The sequence below is a fragment of the Heliangelus exortis genome, chromosome 17, assembly GCF_036169615.1.
Source record: "Heliangelus exortis chromosome 17, bHelExo1.hap1, whole genome shotgun sequence".
Taxonomy (NCBI): Eukaryota; Metazoa; Chordata; class Aves; order Apodiformes; family Trochilidae; genus Heliangelus; species Heliangelus exortis.
Genome location: NC_092438.1, coordinates 11,694,585 through 11,715,016, shown reverse-complemented (window position 1 = coordinate 11,715,016; position 20,432 = coordinate 11,694,585). Strand labels below are relative to the sequence as shown.

Genomic DNA, 20,432 nt, shown 5'->3' with positions numbered 1-20,432 from the left:
ATAAGCTAGCTCTTTATCTACTTACCAGCAATACAAAATATACACCTGCCAGATCTGTTCTACTTACGATGCTGCTTGTTTTTAAAGGAAGGTTATATCCCAGAAATTATCCATTTTTAACATCTTTAAAACAAAACATTTATTTAGTGCTCCTGAAGAAAACGTCCCAAACCAGCAAGCCCTTCAAAATCTGGTCCCTATAGCCAGAACTTCAGAGGCAGCTTGAGTCACAAAACTGCAGCAAACTGCCTGCAAGTTTTTAAGCTGAAAACTGTTGGGGATTACTTGCTTAGAATAAGTTATTAAACCCATCATTTTAAAATGCAGTTTTGGCAAGTTCTACCATAACCTTTTACAGCTGGAAAATGGCATATGCAAAAGCAATGAGGATTTATGAGGCTTTGAGAGGAACATGAAGGAAACCCAACCAAAAGTGATAGATCTTTGTGGACTGTTATCCCTTTAAACAATACTTAAATGCTCTTTAAATAAAGGCAAGGTAGCATTGCTACTGAGAGCTTGATTCTCAACACAAAGAGTTGCTGCAGACAAGCGTGGCTATGGTTACAAAAATGAACACAAAAGTTAATGCAAAAAGTCATCTCAAAAATGTTTATTAGCATGATTAAAAACATGTGAAGAATGACAATAAGAGAGAAAGTAAATTAGCATGGAAGAATATCCATTTTAACAGTTTATATTCAACAAAATTTGAACTGAATGGGTAACTTTATTGCCAGATTTCACTTGATTTCTTTAACAACAGTTCACATTGTATCAGTTTCATCATTATCAGGACTATTGCTTTTGTTTGGATCTGATCCCTGTTGCAGGTAAGCGTAAAAAAATATCCCTCATTACTGCTGGGCTGCAAAATGCATTGTTGGCTTAAGAGCTGGTAAAAAAAGAAATTCTCAACTGAAGAGTCTGTTTAAAAAACAACCTTTTTTTCCTAACCACACTACAAAGAAATACATTAGTATTTTGGCCTTTAAATTTCTTACATGGTATTTATTTAGCATGGCAACCCCCAAATTCCCTCCCTTTAAGTAACAATAAATCAAACCCCTCTTTCAGAGGCTAATCAAACCCCTCTTTCAGAGGCTGTTTCTTGGGTTAGATTCTGGAGATTTACTTCATACACGCTTACACTGGCTTGAGGACAAAGACAGCATCATCTAGTACATAGTAGTCATTATACATATCACCTTCACATAGGTATGGCAGTCTGGTGAAAGCCTCTATGGCAAAACCAGCTTTACTGAAAACTTCTGGCAGGCTATTCACCTGTTCTTCCCAAGTGTGCCCTTTGATTTCCAAAACTTCTGAGGGCTTTTCCCACTTGCCACCTACTGAAAAAACAAAACAGTTTTGTTTAAATTGGACAGAAATTTTTATTGTGTGTTGTATTTTCTTGCAGAAAGCACTCTACACAGATTATATTCCATTCTACTCCAAGCAGGAGGCTGACAAGCCACTTGGAGATCTGTCACAAGACGAGTCCCAGTTTTTTGTCTGTTGTTCAAAAGCAGCTCCTTTCTTAAGGTTATGTTTTGTTACACTTTAAGCCAGCAGTTCCAAGACTGGCTGAACAGTGAGTGAGGGTGGTGTTCAGCACACATGAACAGACTACTTAATAAAGATCTTTTTCAGCATGACAGAATTTTTTTCTTTATGCCCACTAGACAAAAATTGCTTCAAGTGATTACTGTAAACAGAGCCAGCAACTTGAAAATCATGATTTATTGCTAAGCTTTCATCAGTAGACCACCCCATTATAATGGATGGCTACTTAATCTTTGTTCCTTCAGTGGCCACCCACTAGCTGATATGGTAAAGACCACTAAAGGGTGATATAAAATTAAGAAGCTCAACACTTGTAGCATGCTGGAATATGTGTTGTCATTCATTATATCCAGTGAAATCATCTGAAGGGTTGTAGGTAGAGCTCTCAGAGGTTCAAAATTTAAAATTCACTGATTTTCCAAGCAATGTCATCCACAAGTAACAAATATTTTCTGGTGTGGTATGTACCTTTAACCAGTTTTCTAAATGCAACAGTAAACACCCTTCTAAACAGGAAGCTCTAAATCTTGTGATGCAGAGTGTTCTGCAACTCCCAAAATTTCTTAAGTTCCTCTTCCTTCAAGCAGAGTAATTTCTAGAGAGATACAAGAAATGGCATCTTTCAACAAATTAAAAAACATGCTAATGCTGGCATTTGACTGGATTCTGTACGGTGCTGGTAAGACTCTTTTTTAAGCTTCTAATATTTCCCTATATTGCCACAGCTAAGCAAGATTGAAAATGTTCTGGTTATGATTTGCAACACAGCTACAAAATAAGCTTAGTAAAAAGTTTTGCTGAGAATCAAGCTAATTTCTGCTATCTTCATACAAATTCCAGATTAAACAACTGTTGGTGCAAGCAATGTTCAGATTGCTGTAGCTGCTATGGAATGGCTCTGATGCTGATCTGACACAAAAGCAGAGTTTCATTTTATTCCTGTAGAAGTCACAGTCACTGAATCTGCTTGGATTTTGTTCATAACATACTCAGAAAAATGATCACGGGACAATGTTGATTGCTGTAAAAGGGCTTATAAATTGTGCACCAGCAGTAAAGATACTTCAGTTTGTTTTTCTTCTGATTTGTTATTCTTTAGGAAGTAAATAAGGACGTTGTTATGCTACTATCTTAACTTTCACTGCAATAATCTAATTTCCATTGCTTAATTAACTAAGCAATTTTTTTGGAATAAAATCAAATATATGACTACAGTATTTAAATTATGCATTTCAATAAAAACTCAAAATGTCCCAGACTAGTTATACTAAACCATACATTTCAGTTCCTTAATTAGAATTCTCTTCCCTGATTGACCTTCCTGTTTTCTCTGCACAAATTTTGACTAGCAAGCAAAATAATTATCATTAGAAACACAGGGTCAATACATACGATGAAGTGCAAGAATGTCTAGGAACTATTACAAATTCTAATCAATGCTATGAAATTACTAGATTATAACTGTCTCCATTTACAATGTTTCCACTGCCTGCCATCAGGCTGTCTCACTTGACTCAGATCAGAAACAGTGGAGGAGAGAGAAACCCTTGCAGAACCAATCCACTGACCACCTAGGCTTGTGTCACAGGACACCTCCTCTCTCCACCCATCACCCCCCAAAATTAAAAAAAAACCTCAGGACTACATCTGAGGCAGGGAACTACACAAAACATTATTTTTATTTTCTCCAGGGACTAAGAAGATATTCACATTATTTTAGATATATAAATCCTCACTATACTCTTGTCAGAAAAACAGGGAGCTAAGTATATTACACATGGGCAAGCTGTAGGAATTATCTAGAAGAAAAGTTATTAAAAATTTCTAATTTGAAACACAGTTGGTTTTACTCCTTTCCTCCCACCTTTTCTCAAATGAACCAGAAGTAGCTGATTTTGCTTTTAGATTGTGCCTTGCTTTCTACCTGTCTCTCACGTTACCAAATGTTAATTCTCAACAGGTGCTACAGATACCTGCCAAGTCACTGTAACACAGCCCAGATTTCAGGAAGCTGACTACTTCATGCACACTGTATTCCTAACATGTGCTTTTTCTGCCTCTGGGTGCTCCTCGTCCACACCACAAGTTCTATGGTTTCGGTTTCTAACCAATCAACATGAGGATTTGTGTACTCCTAGATGCACAGATCAGCAGAAGTACAAAGTACATTTATTAGCAGAAAATAACATTTCACTTCAGATCAATGATCTCACTGTAAATGACACTGCTATTTATATCTGTGGAATAGCATTTTCAGATTCCAGTTCACCCCGTTCTAAACAAACAGGAGATGGAACAGTGCTAACAAAAACAGGTCAGTTCATCAGTCCTTCTGAATGAAGCAGCTTAAAAGTAGTAAATTACCTTTACTAAATATTCTCTTAATCTTCACTTTCAAGAATGGAACTACTAACAAAACTGTTAGAAGTATATGAAAATATTAATAGTAAAGCCACAGAGGGATTCTACAAAGAAGCGTTTTAACTTCATTTGATAATTAGACTGTTTTGTCATTGTATGAAAATTATTAAGAAAGAAGTTTTGTACTTGTTTAATCTAACTATGCCCTACATCCTCTTACTTAATGGCTATCAGAGAGGAAGTATCAACAGGAAAATGAGGAGCAGAGAAAATGACATTTAGTGGAAATAAATGCAATAGAGCATAGGGTCTACAAACTGGGGATTTTTTGTGCCAACCTGAGAAAAACATTTTAGTTCTGAACATTTGTATAATTTGCCTTCTAGTTAAGAAAGTGGTAAGACTTCATTAACTATGTTTCATGTTTAAAGTTTTAAAGTCCTTCTTCTACCTCACTGCATTTCTGAAAATCCTGTCAGCTTTATTCAGATATTTCTTTACAAGAGCAGAGAGCTGGATTCTGTTCTCAGTCTACAGCTACAGGGAGGGTTCCTAAACAAAAATAATAAGTTTCAGTTGCTCTCACAGACATTTGGGGAAACAAAATCAAGTTCACCTCACTACTGCATGTACACTGAAAATTAACCAGAAAATATTGATGGGTATAAAATTTAACTCCTCAGAGGAAGGGGGCTGAAATGAAGAATATTAAGAAAACTGTATATATTAGAAGAACTGTACTTTATTCTAATGCTCACTTTTAATAAAGGATCAGAGAAGAAGCACAGCAATGGAAATCTCATCTTCATCTTCATGATCATCACCTCAACCTTACTATTTCTATACAGCACTACTGTATTCACATTTGTAGTCTACAAGGTAGGCTTAAAGTAATTTGGTTCATTTTGTAAATCTAAAAAGTTTTAACGGAAGTTTAAAATGGAAGTTTTAACTCTCCATGAAAGTAAAAAGACTTTCCTAGGTTCCATAATTTTTATGATCAAGTTTTAAAGAGGTGTTTAGCTGAAGTTCATTTGCTGCACACATTTGCAAATTTGTGTAGCACATACTTGTGCTACTTTTTTTTCATTTAAGTGTCTAAAAGAAAAGGTATTTGTAAGTTAAAATCACCTTTGAGTTAAAATCATCAATCAATTGAGAGTGTATTCTGATTAATCAGCAAGGTAGATATTATCTATCAAAAAGGAAAATTAGAAATTTCTATTTAAGTCATCAACTGTCTATGTTGTTCCCAGCAAAATATTTCTATAAAATATTTGAACATAATGTCAAAGTATTTGTGAGATACTGTCACTGCAGAGTAACTTTACTTGTGTAGTGAAATTCTACACATACAGGAGAGAGACCTTGGTAAAATTTAAAAATACCAGATTTGAAAGAAGTTTTATGGTTATATGAAACAAATAGAGAATGTGTCTGGTTAAAAATTACATAACTGGATTTTTTAGTTTTGTTTTTTTAAATCTAGAACAAAATCTGTGTTTAACTGAAAAAAACTCAAAATTACAACTGGAATACCTGCATAATAATGAGACTTTGCTGTGAGTAAGGTCTTTGCTGAGAGTAGCAAGTGGTTCATTTGACAGTAAAATGGTTCTTTGCTACAGTGATCACTGTCTAAGCACAAAGACAGGAAGTCCTTTTGTTTTGTGTTCTTCTTTAAACTAGGTGAAGTAGTAGGAAAAATTAATTAAGCCTTCTTCCAGGGAAAAACTGATAACTGTGAAGCCATTGGTTTATGTCTGAGAATTGGGTAGTGCTTCAGGCAGGTTTTGCTGTACTCAAAGGAAAAATACTTGCAAAACACAAAACACAAAGCAAAGATATTACCAAAAGGTGGAAAAGGCCTTGCACACCTGAAAACTTCTGATTTTTCCAGTGGTATAAGCTGATATAATGAAAGACCTAGCTGCAAACTGTTGCCCTTCGTGTAAAAGGGCAACACTTAATTATTCTGCTACTTTAGCAGAATGACTTCTCATGACTTTAGCAGTTGACTTCTCATCTTTTGTTTAAACTGTTTTTTATTCCTCCCTTCAGTTAAAACCAGAGTGGCTAAAGAAAAGTGGGAATGAAGACCAAAGCACAGAGAACTCTGTATGGTACCACTTTGCTTGCTTTGTTTGTGATTCAAAGCTTTTTTCTTGTCTTTTAAAAGTATACTGAGCACCAATTTTATGATTGATGATTCAGTTAGAGAGGCATTCAGAGCTGTTAAGGCCTCGCTTCAGATTTGTACATAACTAGCTAATTATTTTACACTTAATTAATTTTAGCTACTTAGTTATTTCAGTTTTAATAAATTGGATATAGAATAAGACAATCTATGTGAAGGCCATCTCTAATACACTACTTTTTTAGATTTTAAGTCCATTTTTTTTTTCAAAATGCTTCTGAAAATAGCAGGTTTTGCTATTAATTTGTTTGTTTGTTCAAATGCTGCATCCAGGTATGCCCTAAAGTATTTAGAAGTCTATTAAGAACCCCTACCACTTTGTATCCTTGAATAAAAATCAGAAGCCATACAAGTAAATACCCACTAAAGAAGGTATATATATTAATAGATGTAATACTAATCTAATTTAAGACCTTCTGCCTGCCAAATATGTTCTTAAAGTGTTATTTAGTAACATTCCCAACATTCTCATATATAGGGAACAAACTAGAATAATAAAAGGTAGAAAAGGATGTTTTACCCAATGTCAAACATAGCACTTACTCAAAATATTTTAAATAATTTGCAGAAAATCAATAGTAAACGAAAAATTTTTCAAGCAATTGCCCAAGAACTTCAAAAGCAGAGGTTCACTGAGCACTGTGGACAGCTTGTAAGTATCTGCCTACCTATAGTGAAATTTATGGGGAAAAAACTAACAGTTTTAAGGGTACACTGTTTCTATTTTGTACACAAACAGATTTTTTTTTTTCCAAGTTGATAGAGTTCTAAAAACATTCTGCACAACAGTCAAAGGCATTGTAAAGTATTCTAAATGACCATACAGATATAATTATATGTAAAGCAGTAAAAATTCTTTCCTATTCTGGGCATGACTTGCACCAATTTGGAGATGCAAGAAGAAATAAAAAAAACATAGAACAAAGTCAAACACTTCTCCTCTGTATGTTTGTAATTAATTTCTTTCCATACAGCCCCAATTGTTTTTTTCTATAATTACTTCTTTAAAGACATCAAGTCCCTACTGATATGACCTGGCCCTTGGTTTTGAGGGTCAGATATGAACACAGTGAAAACTGTGGCATGTGTATGGCTGCCTCTGTGCTTGCTGGAGATTAGAAAAAGCCAAGAGGAAAACAAATGTGCTCTGAATCCTGTAGATGCCACATGGACAAAAGCAACTGGATAAGTGGCAAGAAAGAAGTTTACTGTGAAACAGTAAAGGGATGGAGTTTGCCTTAAAAATTTTGCCTTCATAAAAAAAAATGTTCACATCAGTAATGAAATACTTCTACATTTTTCCTCTAGGATGATTTGAGTGATGACACTGTTTATCAGAACAGATGAGCATGTGCAGCAGTTCAGATTTGCTGACTACTTCTCATGGAAGCAAAGGGGCAGATGAAGAGTTGAGCTTCTTTACAGACTTCCTGTGCTTTAAAAAGAGATGAGAAGACCTCACAGGGCTGTTCTTCAAGAGTATTTTCTAAACAGATCACCAAAACCAAATGCATTGTACATTACATCCATGTTACATATTAGTTCCATTTTCCATTCAGCAAGAATAAGAACCATGGGAAATTACTTTATCTTTGATGAGATAACTGCTAATGCTTCATAAAATTATTCTTTTTCTGTTTAGATTTAATTCTTTGTTTTTTTCCTTTTTACATGAATTTACATGCATTCCTTTTATATGACCATTTGTGAAAGATGCCTGATAATTGACAGTAACAGAAAATAAACTCATTTCATAATGAAATTGTGGCTTTAGTCATGCTAACAAGATAGTTACTGATGTAACATATATACAGATCAGCAGTTACTGATTCTTAAGTTAAAAAGAGCAGCTTAAACAGAGCAAAACCTACATATTCTAATGACAGGGAAGCAGAAAAAACAGACATTGTACATGCATATACTGTGATGGTAAAGTTTATTTGGGATGGGGCCTTATTCCTAGCCTACTGAGATAGTGGTGGTCCTAGTGAGAAGGTCACTCTCCAGTCTTAAAATTCACTTTCTAGAAAGACCCACCATCCTCCAAGTCCTACCATCCAAAGTCAGGATTACCTGAAGCACCAAGTTTTGCCTTTAAATGCCTCTTCAGCACGGATATAAGCATGAACATAGAAGTACCTAGTCAAGGCAGAATCCTTTTTGTTTAAATACATTTTTTCAGTAGTTACTACCTAGCTAGTCTACAAAATCAGCACTTTTAAAAGAGATCTGTTAGTATCAGACATTAACCCTGCTAAAGAACAGCTGCATCTTTTATCATAATTTAAAGAAAGCAAGGCAAATGAAATGGCATTTCTCACTTCAGTGAGATGAAAACCTGACAAGTGAGTCAAAGCCAGGGCTCATCAAGCACTACTGTGTTTCCAGCCCAGTTTCATATCAAGTATTTCAGCAAGATGGAAAACACACCTTTTTCTTACCCCTGTCCATCAGTCACAAGGATATTGATGTGTTTAACAAGAAAATGCCACACTCCCAGGCTGATACTGTTTACTGCTCCTGAATTATGGTGCCTCTAGCATTTTTATTTTAGAGAAACTTAGGTTATCTAATAATGCCTTTATATAAATATGTCTATATTAGGAAGCACAGAAGATTTTTGTATGGCCCTATGGGATACCTATTAAAAACACAGTTATAAGAATACATATTCTTATGTGACTAGTCTAATATCTCATGATTCATCCAGCTTAGTTGTGAAATTTAGACATGTGCAGTAAGAGAATTACTTGTTCTGTATGTTGAAAATAACACTCTGAAAAGCCACAGAAAGAACAAGACTAAGCTACACTGGACTCTAGGTGTCACTGTAATTCCAGAGACAGTAAGCACAGAAATATACTTTACCTCATCCTCCACCTTGCTTTGTTCTCTTAAAGCAAGTTTTATGTTATTTGCATAGACTGTTTCCACAATTACCTTCCCCTTACATTATGTGCAATAGTCCAAATAACTCATTTTGATTAAAATAATTTCTCTCTTTCTAGAAACTGACCTAGTCAATGATCAAACAAATTAACTGACTTATCTCTTCTCCATTTGTCCCCTCTAAAATTCAGAAGTTTCTCTAGGTGGGTCTAAATTGTTTTTAATTGGCTGCTACAAGAAGTTACTTGAGACAAGAAATGCCCTCTCTGAAAGTTCCAAATATATTTTCTTTTGTTAAATACAAATCATACGTGTACATCTAACAGTTTTTAAAATGCATCAGTTTGTAGAACAGCTGAATGAAAACACTGAAAATCTGAAATAACTTGTACATCATAAAGATAGTCTGGTAGCTCATTGTCTATTTCTTTGGACTACAGTGAGGTAGATCTTAACTGAGAAAGCTTCAGTGGAGTGACTAATTTTTTTTTTAATGCTAACTTTCCCTGTCTAAAGAAGTTTTATATGGGCCTATATCTGTGGCAGTGGTAAACAGACAAAACAAGTATATTTTGAAATTTCAGAACATATTAAGGAAGCAAAACTCCCTTAAGCAAAGTGACTAATCTGCTACAAGTCCTAGCCACAAACAAAAGCATGACTTCACCTTACAAGACACCTTACAAAGATTCCAACTTTCAACAAGTAGGAATTACTGTATTCTACTGTCAAAGAACAGGTTTCCATTTCCCTGGTTTTATAAATTTAACACCCTATTCTCCTCCCAGTAGGAGATTAGTGATGAAGGATATAACTGGATTTAAGATTACTTCCTTCCTTAATGTATCTACCTCCTGTTGCACCAGGATGTTGCATGGGGCCTGTGACGTGGTTACCTAACAACATGCTGAAAAGTGGACACAGAGTGCAATAGCAGTTGCAAAACACAATGGCCCATAGTTTTGAAGGCACACAAACAAAAAAGCCACCCAAATAATTTCTCAATTTATGCTCTTAATATGCCAGTGAGAGACTAGAAAGACACTGCTGTTATTTGGAATTTTAAAGGAGTTTAAAAAGTGGGAGCCATGTTGTTCCATGTTATAGAAATTCAGTTGTAACCAAATATGCTTGAAACACTGTTCAGATGGATAAGGGAACCCCCTATCCCATTTAAGACATTACTTTTCAGAACAAATTTATATGCTGAAATACTGTATTTTACACAATTCACCTAATAGCATTACTTTTTATACTTAAAACTTCCCTCACCTTCCTCCTGCCGAAATATCACTGGCATATGAAAAGAGGAAAACTGATTCAGTTTGATGAATTTGTGAAAGTTTTTAGTTCTATATTTTCTAGGCACAAGTGCCTTTCCACAGACAAATCTTAACACTCAAGGAGAGCCAGTGTCCAAACAATGATGAGGAACTGAAATGCCTTCTGGAATTCACATCACCTTCAGGGTATCTCAGCCTGAATCAACAATCACAGCCATGTGAAATACAGGTTCTACACTCTTCTGAACTTTAGTCATATGGGCAGACTCATTTTAAAATCTCTCATGTACTTCTTTAAAATGCAGCTAGAGGAAATAATGGATTTTTGGCACTGAATTTTACTTTTTTTCTTCCACTTACTAATACAATATAAATAATGGTTGATACTTTTATTAGTAGGGGGTAAATATTTTACTTTGAGACCTCAGGTTGGAAAGCAAACATTATCTCCCTATTAATTTTTAGGAGCAGTTCATCTGCAACCCTTGAAACAGTTTTACCTGAACTGCTCTATTAAGCATTACAGACAGTCCTGATGGTTTTACTTAACTGACTGCTATGGACAACTGGGGTTTCCTATAAGACAGCAGCAGAGGCTCCTAATCAGAGATCAGTTTTCCCATGCTGCTCCAACACAGCTGAAATGTGGAAACTTGCAGAACAGGATACATGACTTCAATATCAGAGCTTTTTATTGGTGCCAACATCATATGTTGAGGAATTAAGAAAAGAGCTTTCATCATGTGGCCTATTTACCTATGGCTTCAGGCTTCTGAATATGCACTATACAAGCTATTTCATAAAAACTCAAATACAAACACACCAATTATTTACTAAACATTTAATTTGGGAACTATAATCTACAAATGTTTTCTTTACCTGCCTAAATAACTATTAATCTGTGTACTTACCATTTTCCACATAAGGGTGAAATGGCAGAACTAATGCTAGAATAACTCTGCCCCTAGTTGGCTCCAGTACACTTCTAATATCTTTTAATACAGTCAGTGGTTGATCACAGCGATCCAGCAAATTCAAACAGCTGATAACATCATACTGAAATCCTGTGTTTTGCCATTCATTTATACCAAGCACCCTAAAAAAGGGAAAGAGAAAGAGACACAGTCTGTTAAAAAAACACAAGCCAAGTTCAGACAGAACCACTGAAGACAAAAATTTCCTATGAATGTGTTGATAGTGCAGGTAAGGCCAGCCACCTTGGCAATAAGAAGAAACATGATCCTTCTGGTCTTTTGGGAAAAATCAAATCAAATCAAAATTGGCATGGCTATACATCCAGCCAATGGAGTTTATTGTCTTACAATCATCAGGCAATAAGAGACAAAAAACAAAACACCAGGTACTAAATATGTGTTGTCCTAGAATAAAACTGAAGATACTGCTTGAGGAACAACAAAACTGAAACACGATTAATGAGCATTCTATCCACTTAGATTTACCAGTGTGCAAACACAGATACAAAGCAGTAGTAGTAGTCTTCAAATCAAAGACAAAAAATTTCAGTTTCTTCATTCTTTGGGTTGAAGTCTAGGGATACAGTGCCTGAAATACCCAACGTTACTCAACAAGACTGAATCGGGGGCCTGCAAGAACCTCTGAGAGTTGTGATGAGAGCACAAAGTTTTGTAAGTGCTGAGGTTTTTGTTACTAAATCTAACTTAATCTTAACAAAAGATAAGCATAGCACAAATAAAAGAATCTTTACAGTGCTGTCTAGATTAGAGAAACCCAGGTTACTGAGGTAATTACCAGGATTCAGATTGCTTTCTCTGCAGTATCTGTGTGCAATTTTTGACTGTTCAGTTAGACTGATCCACTGAACTTCATCTTCCTAAATCTCTTGATTAAAGCAATTTACACAAGCTATGAAAGAGAGGCTTCAAAACAGTTGTTGCCTATTTTGTCTTAACTGGTAACAGGGAACATCCACATAATAAAAGCACCATTAAGAGGGAACATCAGATGTGGGACTTTTTTTTCCTGCTTTTGTACAGGTTAACCTCTTCCAAAGTCATCAAATAACAGAGGATTTGACTGGAAATATTGAACATTCAATATATATTAGAAATAGATTACTTTCCTGTAATGTCTGATATAAAGGGTATAGGAAGTATTCAGTACCTTACCTGTATTTCTTCTTCTGAAGCTGCCATATCATGGTTTCAGACAACTCAGTGGCATAGATTTCTTCAAAGTGAGGGCTCATGACTTTAGTGACTTCACCATCCCCAGCCCCTAAATCAAGAAGTCGGTGGGATTTCCACTCTGGATTTATTTTAAGCAGTCTTTGAAATTGTTCTGGGGAAAACACAAACATTGAGCCCCTTCCCAGCAGCCTGAAACATAAAAATGAGGAATGACCAGTTTTATACAAACTTCAACAGGAAGGACAATGAAGTAATTTAGAATGTGCTTTGGCAGCAACCAGTCACACATAATAGTAGACAAAGTCACTGCTCAGATAAATTTGAAATTCAGTTCAACTTGCACTTGTCAGATATCAAACATACAGCCACATGTTACACTGGTTAAAGACTTCAGGAGGAATTTGACCAAGTAAGGGAGAGCTCACAGGATGCAGCTCAAGGAAATGATCTTGTTAAAAAAGAAGGGGGGACAGAAAGAGGGTTGGGCGTGAAGAGCCCAGGAGGGCATTTCAGATATGTTAGACTGGTGAAGGAAAATGACAAATTTAAGAAAAGCTGAACACTTGAAAACTAAACCCAAACTGTATTTAGTCCCCAGGACTGACTTTTCACTTACCCATTGATGGATGTTCTAGACATAAAGAGGCTAAAAATTGAGAACACAAAAGAGTGGTAAAGCTGAATAAACAGCCAGCCTGATTTCTCAATGCTGTTGTTCAAGAAAATCTGTGTTCCATGGTCAAGGTAACTCTGGACAAAAATAGGCTGAAGGGATTCAGACAGCTGTTCTCTGTTGCAGACATACCACTAGAGAAAGAGATAAGGGATCATTAAAAAGTTCAGCAAGAGAAATCCAGAAATTTTTAAAAACTGAGTACATGGAACACTACTATCAATTTCTGTAAATGCAAAAATTGAGGTTTGGCTGCAGTCTTTTCAACAAGCTTCAGGATTAATTTAACTTAGATTTGAATTGTAATGATTACTTGTTAAGAAGTATCAGGTTTTTTCTTAATCATTACCCCGTCTTTTGAAGAATTTTACAAAGCAAATTCCCTAGAAAGCAAACACAGATCCTCTACAGCACCACACTGACAAAACACTACAAAGTGGGATGACACTTTTTTATCCTCCAGGTCACTCTCAACTTCTCCATAGGCATCCTCTGAAAAGACAACAAGTGCATTTGCAGTATTTTTCCAGCAAAACTGATAAAGGACCCAATCGACACTTTAGGCTGCAGCTTGCCTGTGTGACACCATTACTGGACTATGTTTCTGCACTTACCAGTACCAAGAAGAGGGTCCACAAGTCTTTCGAAACAATGCTGTGTCTATGCTGCTGCCTCCCACCATCTCTAATGAACAAAGGAGCAGGTTCTCACATCAAGAAAGTCACCAGTATCAGCTGAAAGGCAGTTCTGTACTTTCATATTGGTAAAATCTAAAGCCCAAGCTAAAATGGGCCAATTATTCTTTTCTCCTAGTGTTACCTGGTAATAACCACTCATATGAATTAAACTAACTCTGATATGCCAGCTATTGTTCAATTAATTGGGAGGAAAAAGAATGCTACTTTTTGATATCTAATCTAGCTGGAAAAGTGATAAGCCATACAACACTTTAACACCTATTATTACTGTGAAGTAATAATGCTTTACATTATTTTAAATGCAAAAAACTTGTGCAATACAAGACAAACCTATGGAAATTCTAAAATCCTCATACCTTCTGTACCTTCAAAAAATGCCTCTAATTCTGCAACACTCTGCAACATCAGGACTGATAATAAAACCCAAAAGGTGCTCATTGCTAGGCTGCAATGACAAGCTAAAATTCCCTTCCACTTAGCATACAGAAGTTAAAAAAGTTTGAAATGTCATTGTAATAAGAACACTGCTGTTATTTTTCACTCTCAAAGGTAATAAAGTTATTGATAGCCCTTCTCATAGAATCTCTAACGCCATTGTGTCTGTTTCCAGTATCAAGAATTATTCCCTACAGCTAATGCTCTCTTATCTCCCCCTCAGATCTTGCAATAAAGTTTTTTAATCTGGCTGCACATGCTCCTTGTGCACATAGGGAGCTGTACCTTAAAGAGAAATTGAGAGTTTTAACAGAATATTGTAAAAATGCATGCAGAAGGACAGCAAATGGTCAGCTGGGGTAACTCCTCAATGATTTAACACTTAAGATTGCACTACAATAAATCCTACATAAAATGTATGCTCACAGCCTGATCCCCTGACATTTATTGTATCTTGTTGGGAGGGGAACACTTAATGCATGTTTACACAGCACAATGGGACTTCCAGTCATTACTGTAATACAAATAATAATAATGGGACAGGATTCTTATTTCAGTGTCCTGCTGCTTCACAGCAATAGGGCCAACAAGCAAAGGGCAACAGATATCTACACCAAGATCATTATGCCAGGTTCATACACAGGGGCTCCAACAAACACTGACCCAAAGCAGCAAGAGATGTCAAGACCTTTCAGCTGAGGAGCAAACATATGCCTGCTTAGGTATACTTTGAAAACCACTTGCATAATGGGTACGTTTTTGGCAGAACCAGGCTCTCAACTGTACTTTCAAACACACTTGTAGGCAGCACAAATTACCCTTTCCTCTAAAACACAGATTTTAAGCAAGTCTGTACCACATGATAGAGCCTGACACAGGGATCCCCAAGACTGACAATATACCAGTTTAGGTCTTATCTCACTGCAGCACAGTGCTACTTGAATGAATCAGCATAGTCCACTGATTCCCAAAAGGAACCCTTAGCAAGTTATGAAAAACCACTAAAGCAGCAGACTGTGTACTTTGTCCATCCACCATCAGAAACCAATTTCAAGAGCTTGGCAGAAGCAAACAATCCCATGAAGCTGAGGACGAGGCTAGGATATGTGTCAGGTTCACTCACAAGGCAGTGAGTGAGTCAGTTTTGGAGTGGCTCAGATGATCTGCCTTTTTCAGTGTGTTGCTGTCTTCAACCCAGAAGAAAATAAAAGTAACTATCAAAGCTTTGGGAAACACAGACTTTGTTCCATAAGCGATACGACTAAGTATGTGCTGCACCTGAGCTCTTAAACCTTGGTTCTGCCACCAGTAGTTCCATGATCTGACCATGGAAACTGGAACTCCTGCAATTCTTGTCTTTAAGACTGTTAAGATAAATATTGATATATACTGGCACAGCCAGTGAGAAGTTTGCCTCCAGAAATTGTGCGCTGTTCTCAGACCTCCTCTAATTTCTTCTTCATGGTTTGTCTTGCCAATAAGGTTATTGGCAGCTACCTATGTAGCACTAGTGAATCACAGAAACCACAGCAAACAACAAGAAGAAAAACAAACAACCAAACAACACAAGATAAACCCAATCCAAATTCCAAATTACAAAAGTGGTGAAAGACAATTTAATTCTGGAACTACTTTCTCAGACCAAAACCTGCTTTTGTTTTCCTTCATGTACAGCATACAAAGAGCATTGTTTCAGTTGCATGACAAAGTATATCAACCTCTCATAGCACAACATTAGAAAAATTACAGCACAAAAATCTGAAAATATATGTTAAGAGCTTTGTTATAATAAAAACTTCTTGATAAATAATAAAAAATTCTTGATAGCTTTTGCCTAGTATTAGTGAAAGGAAGAAAATATTATTTTGGCTAACTTATGTAAAACTAATGGAGTTAACTGCAACACCTGGGGCCCCAACATGCAATCCTTACTTATGAGTAATCTCACAAGTACAGTAATTATAAATCTTCCTAAACTAAATAACTAATCAATATTTTAGGTTTAAAGTCTAAATCTAATATAATAGAAATTTAGAGGATCCACTGAAGACCATGCACCTGCAAGTGACAATCATTTCCAAAACACATTCCCTTGGTTGTCATTTTAGTACAGTTTTGAACACCATATAAGGCTTTCCTATTTTCTTTGTTTGCTTGAAGTTCCTTCTGTAAATCTAGATTCTGCTTCTCTTTCTCATCCTACTTATGTACTGAATGATCCGAACAGCAGACCATATTCATTAAATTCCATTAATACATTAACTCAGTAGCAAGATTCTAGGTGCAAGTGTCCACTAAGAGGACTAAAAAAGCTCTAGTAATGGACTAGAGCTTGAAGAATTATGATGCATAATTGTTATTCTTTTGTACAGTTGTCCTCAAGTATTTATGCTACATCATCTTCATTAGCTCAGTTCTATATAATTCACTTAGTATCTTCCTCCTGTACAGAGTATTTATTAGCCCTTCTGAACTCCTGCCAGATTTTCAGTAGCATTTCAGTAATTTATTGCTGATCTGAACGTATTCCAAATGCTACCATATCACTTACATATCGCATTGCAAGGGGACAGTCCCTAACTTTGCCACAAAGTACTGATCCACGTGTCTACACTGCCCAAATATAGCACTAATCTTTTACTGCAGTCATATCACATGGCAAACTCATTCCTAGTTTGCCATCTACTACTGTTCCCAGTTGCTCACTTTTCTATTTTTCCTCTAGTACACCAGCATTAATTAAAACATCCCCGTGATTACAAACCCATGCCATTCAACACCACCTGCAAACTTCATTCATGTGGTGTTTACTCATAGAGCTCACCAGGTAAAACGCTTGACGAATGTTTACCGCTCTCAGGAGCCGCCCTTACACCCCACCTGAGGCATTATCGGACTCGGGACGTCCCATCCCGCTGGTACCGGCGGACCCAGCTCCCGCGGCAAACACCCCATCCCGCCGCGGGCCCCGCCGGCACCCAGCCCCGACAACCCCAACCTCTCCTCCCCTCCCCAGCAGGCTGCGGGACGTCTTCCACACGAAGGGCACACGTCAACTTTCTCACCGAGAACACAGATCTCTTCCCTCTCTTTGTCTGGCGCTGCCCGGCCCGGTTCCCCCTCAGCCCACACCAGGGTCTTCTCCCCCCACTCTCCGCCCTCGCCCCCCGCGGCAGACGGTACCTCAGAGCGCCCCGGCGGACCACTCCCCCCGCACACCCTCCTCCCGCCCGCTGCTCCGACGGAGCTCCCCGGCTTTCCCGGGGTCGGCGGGAGGAAGGGAGGGAGGGAGGGAGGCCCCTGAGACCGCCGGCGCCCCGGAGCCCCCGGCCAGCCCGGGCACGGATTGGGGGGAGACGAGGTGGGGGAGGGGAGGGGCGGGAAGGGCGGCTGCCTCTGAGGCTGTACCTGGTGGTTCTCCCTGGCGCCGGGGGCTGGCTGGTTGGGGCTGCCCATCATATTCACGTAGAGGGACCTGGATAAAGGGCTCCTCAGGTACCTGGCAGATCCAGACCACATCCTCCTCCTCAGCTCCCACAGGAACAGAGCGTAGCAGCACAGCCACCCTAGCCACAGTCTCATCGGGGAGCAGGGGCGCGGAGTCACCCCCTCTCGCTGCAGCCGCCTCCCCTCTCCATGGCAGCTGCGGTGCCGGCGGCACGCAACTCGCCCAGCTCTGCTCCCGCCCGGGGCCCGCACACGCTCAAAGCGGAACGCGAACGCGGCGGCGGCAGGGTCCGGCCGGACGCCTTCGCTGCGACACGCCGGGGCCTGGCGCGCAGCCGCTCCCTCCCTTTCTTTCGCCAATCACGGGGCGGGCGAGGCCGAGGCGCTGCTTGGGGCCGCCCGCCGGGCGCCTCTTTCAAACCGGAGCGGGGCAGGATGGCGGCGGAGGGACGATCCGTACCGCTTCTTCCGTCGCGGCCACCGGCGGCAAAGGCGGGCGGGAGCCAACTCCCCCCTGACAGGGGCTCGCGCCGGCTCCCTCAGGCGCGCACGTGCTTGGCACCGCCCTGTCACCCGGGCTGCGCGTGCGCAGAGCGGGAGGGGCGCCGGGGGACCGAAGGCTGAGGTTCGGGTGATAGGGGGGGGATTTTTTTTCTCCAATAGCTTATGGGCTAAGATGCCTTTTTGTTTTAGTTCTTTTTGCTCAGACTAGTTTATTTTTTCCCCTCCAGGAAGAAAACAACTTTATAATCAAAATCCAAAATGACAAAAGCTAAATTTGCTGCTTTTTAAACTTGACAGCTGCTCACAATGTGTGTGAACCAATAAATCAAATTGCCTCAGGTTAGTTCTGTGTTGCTCACAGAAAAACATACCTTAATTTTATCACATGCAAAATACAGATAATTAATTACATACCAAATAAATTGAGAAATGTGCTAGCTTTTGTTTTGGCATTGTTAGTACACAAGCTACAAGAGTTGTATACTAAGCATTTTTCTCTTGACAGGCTATCAAGAATACACTATTCGTGCATACTTAGGTAATATTTTAATGTATTGTGATTTGCACATAGGCTGGTGAAATTGTAGCCAATTGCTGGACAATCTCAGAAATCTATTTGCTGTATAAATGTATGCATAGGTTTTCAAAACAATTAGTGTGCTGGAAGAGCACTTCCAGAAATACATTGAATCCCTTTTTTTCTACCTTCTCAAACATTCAGGTAGCGTTTCCTTTTTTCTCAGTGGAAAAATTTTATAATCGATTTAATACTTGGGGTCTAAAGGGTCCAAAACATACCCAAAGGGTTTGAACAGCTACCTAGGAAGGTGCCCCTGTGCTCAGCCCTGGTGAGGCGGCACCTTGAGTCCTGTGTCCAGTTCTGGGCCCCTCAGCTCAGGAAGGAGATTGAGGTGCTGGAGCAGGTCCAGAGAAGAGCAAGGAGGCTGGGAAGGGATCCAGCACAAGTCCTGTGAGGAAGGGCTGAGGGAGCTGGGGGTGTTGAGGCTGGAGAAGAGGAGGCTCAGGGGAGACCTCATCACTCTCTCCAACTCCCTGAAAGGAGGTTGGAGCCAGGGGGGGGTTGGGCTCTTTTCCCAGGCAACTCTCAGCAAGACAAGAGGGCACAAGAGGTCTCAAGATGTGCCAGGGGAGGTTTAGGTTGGACATTAGAAAGAATTTCTTTAGGGAGAGGGTGATCAGACATTGGAATGGGCTGCCCAGGGAAGGGGTGGATTCTCCATCCCTGGAGATATTTCAAAAGAGCCTGGATGTGGCACTCAGTGCCATGGGCTGGGAACCACGGGGGGAGTGGATCAAGGGTTGGACTTGATGATCTCTGAGGTCCCTTTCAACCCAGCCAATTCTATGGTTCTATGATTTTATGGACTGCCTGCATTTGCTTTGTGCTGATCACAAGGGCCCTGCTCTTCTGCAGCAGGACTTGCAGTGACAGAGCTGGCAGCACTGCCTCACCTGTTCCATTGTAATCAGATGTAAAGCTGCAATTTCCCCAATAAATACAGCAATAGAACAACTTTCCCTTCTATTATATAAACAATAGTCAGAAAGTGATTACCAGAAAGAGGTCTTTAAGATAAACAAATATCGGTGTCTGTAAAATCCTCTCTCCCAAAGGTAACCCAGGAAAACCAGTTGTGGGTCTCTCCAGCTCTTTAAGACAACACCCCCCAAGCTCAGTTCTCTGTTCCTGTACAAAACCAGCTAAATTTCTGCATGTTAAATTGACTAAATTTGACTGTATGTATAACAGCTTTTTCCTGGGCTGGCTTAATTCTCTAAGAGCAAGCTGAGAAGTATTTGTGGAGATGTGGCTTATCTTAACTGCTCCTTCCCCTTCCTGCTTGTCTTTCCTGACAGTACCCATTAAGCTGCACAATCATATTCAGATGTAAACATCCTACTGGCCATGTCAACACAATATACTCATGAATTTCTGAGCAGTTCCAAAACCAGCACAGTAGGAGACTGGGAAGGTCACGTTGTACAAGAGCAGGCCTGGAAGCTCCACAAAACATAATTCTGATTTTTACCAACTTAACATTAAATATGCCTTGTTATAATTTATTCAGTGTTTTCACTCTATCATAACCCTATATATTATTACTACATTAGTGTCTACTAGAGACTTTTACCTATTATTTTCAATAAATAAAATGCATTCACTGTATTTAGATCCACGTGCCCAGAACC

At 38.8% G+C, this 20,432-nt stretch overlaps 2 protein-coding genes across 4 annotated transcripts; one reads left to right on the top strand and one right to left on the bottom strand.

Annotated features, from left to right (window-relative positions):
• Positions 1–598: 598 nt before the first annotated feature.
• Positions 599–18,305, bottom strand: METTL9 (methyltransferase 9, His-X-His N1(pi)-histidine). 3 transcript variants are annotated; one of them, XM_071760648.1, is made up of 6 exons: positions 16,329–16,468; positions 13,752–13,821; positions 13,081–13,271; positions 12,444–12,653; positions 11,208–11,392; positions 599–1,352 (listed from the first exon to the last, which is right to left on the bottom strand). In XM_071760648.1, exons 1-6 carry the CDS (start codon positions 16,343–16,345, stop codon positions 1,147–1,149), a joined length of 879 nt encoding a protein of 292 aa, XP_071616749.1. In that variant the 5' UTR covers positions 16,346–16,468; the 3' UTR covers positions 599–1,146. The 3 variants fall into 3 exon arrangements, with proteins under 3 accessions (XP_071616749.1, XP_071616747.1, XP_071616748.1); XM_071760646.1 differs by lacking the exons at positions 13,752–13,821; positions 16,329–16,468 and adding an exon at positions 17,679–18,305; XM_071760647.1 differs by lacking the exons at positions 13,752–13,821; positions 16,329–16,468 and adding an exon at positions 17,679–18,033 and having other exon boundaries at positions 599–1,349.
• IGSF6 (immunoglobulin superfamily member 6) lies at positions 2,108–7,886 on the top strand. Its single transcript, XM_071760649.1, has 6 exons — positions 2,108–2,245; positions 3,527–3,880; positions 4,697–4,806; positions 5,989–6,045; positions 6,693–6,776; positions 7,433–7,886. Exons 1-6 carry the CDS (start codon positions 2,179–2,181, stop codon positions 7,469–7,471), a joined length of 711 nt encoding a protein of 236 aa, XP_071616750.1. The 5' UTR covers positions 2,108–2,178; the 3' UTR covers positions 7,472–7,886.
• Positions 18,306–20,432: the final 2,127 nt, after the last annotated feature.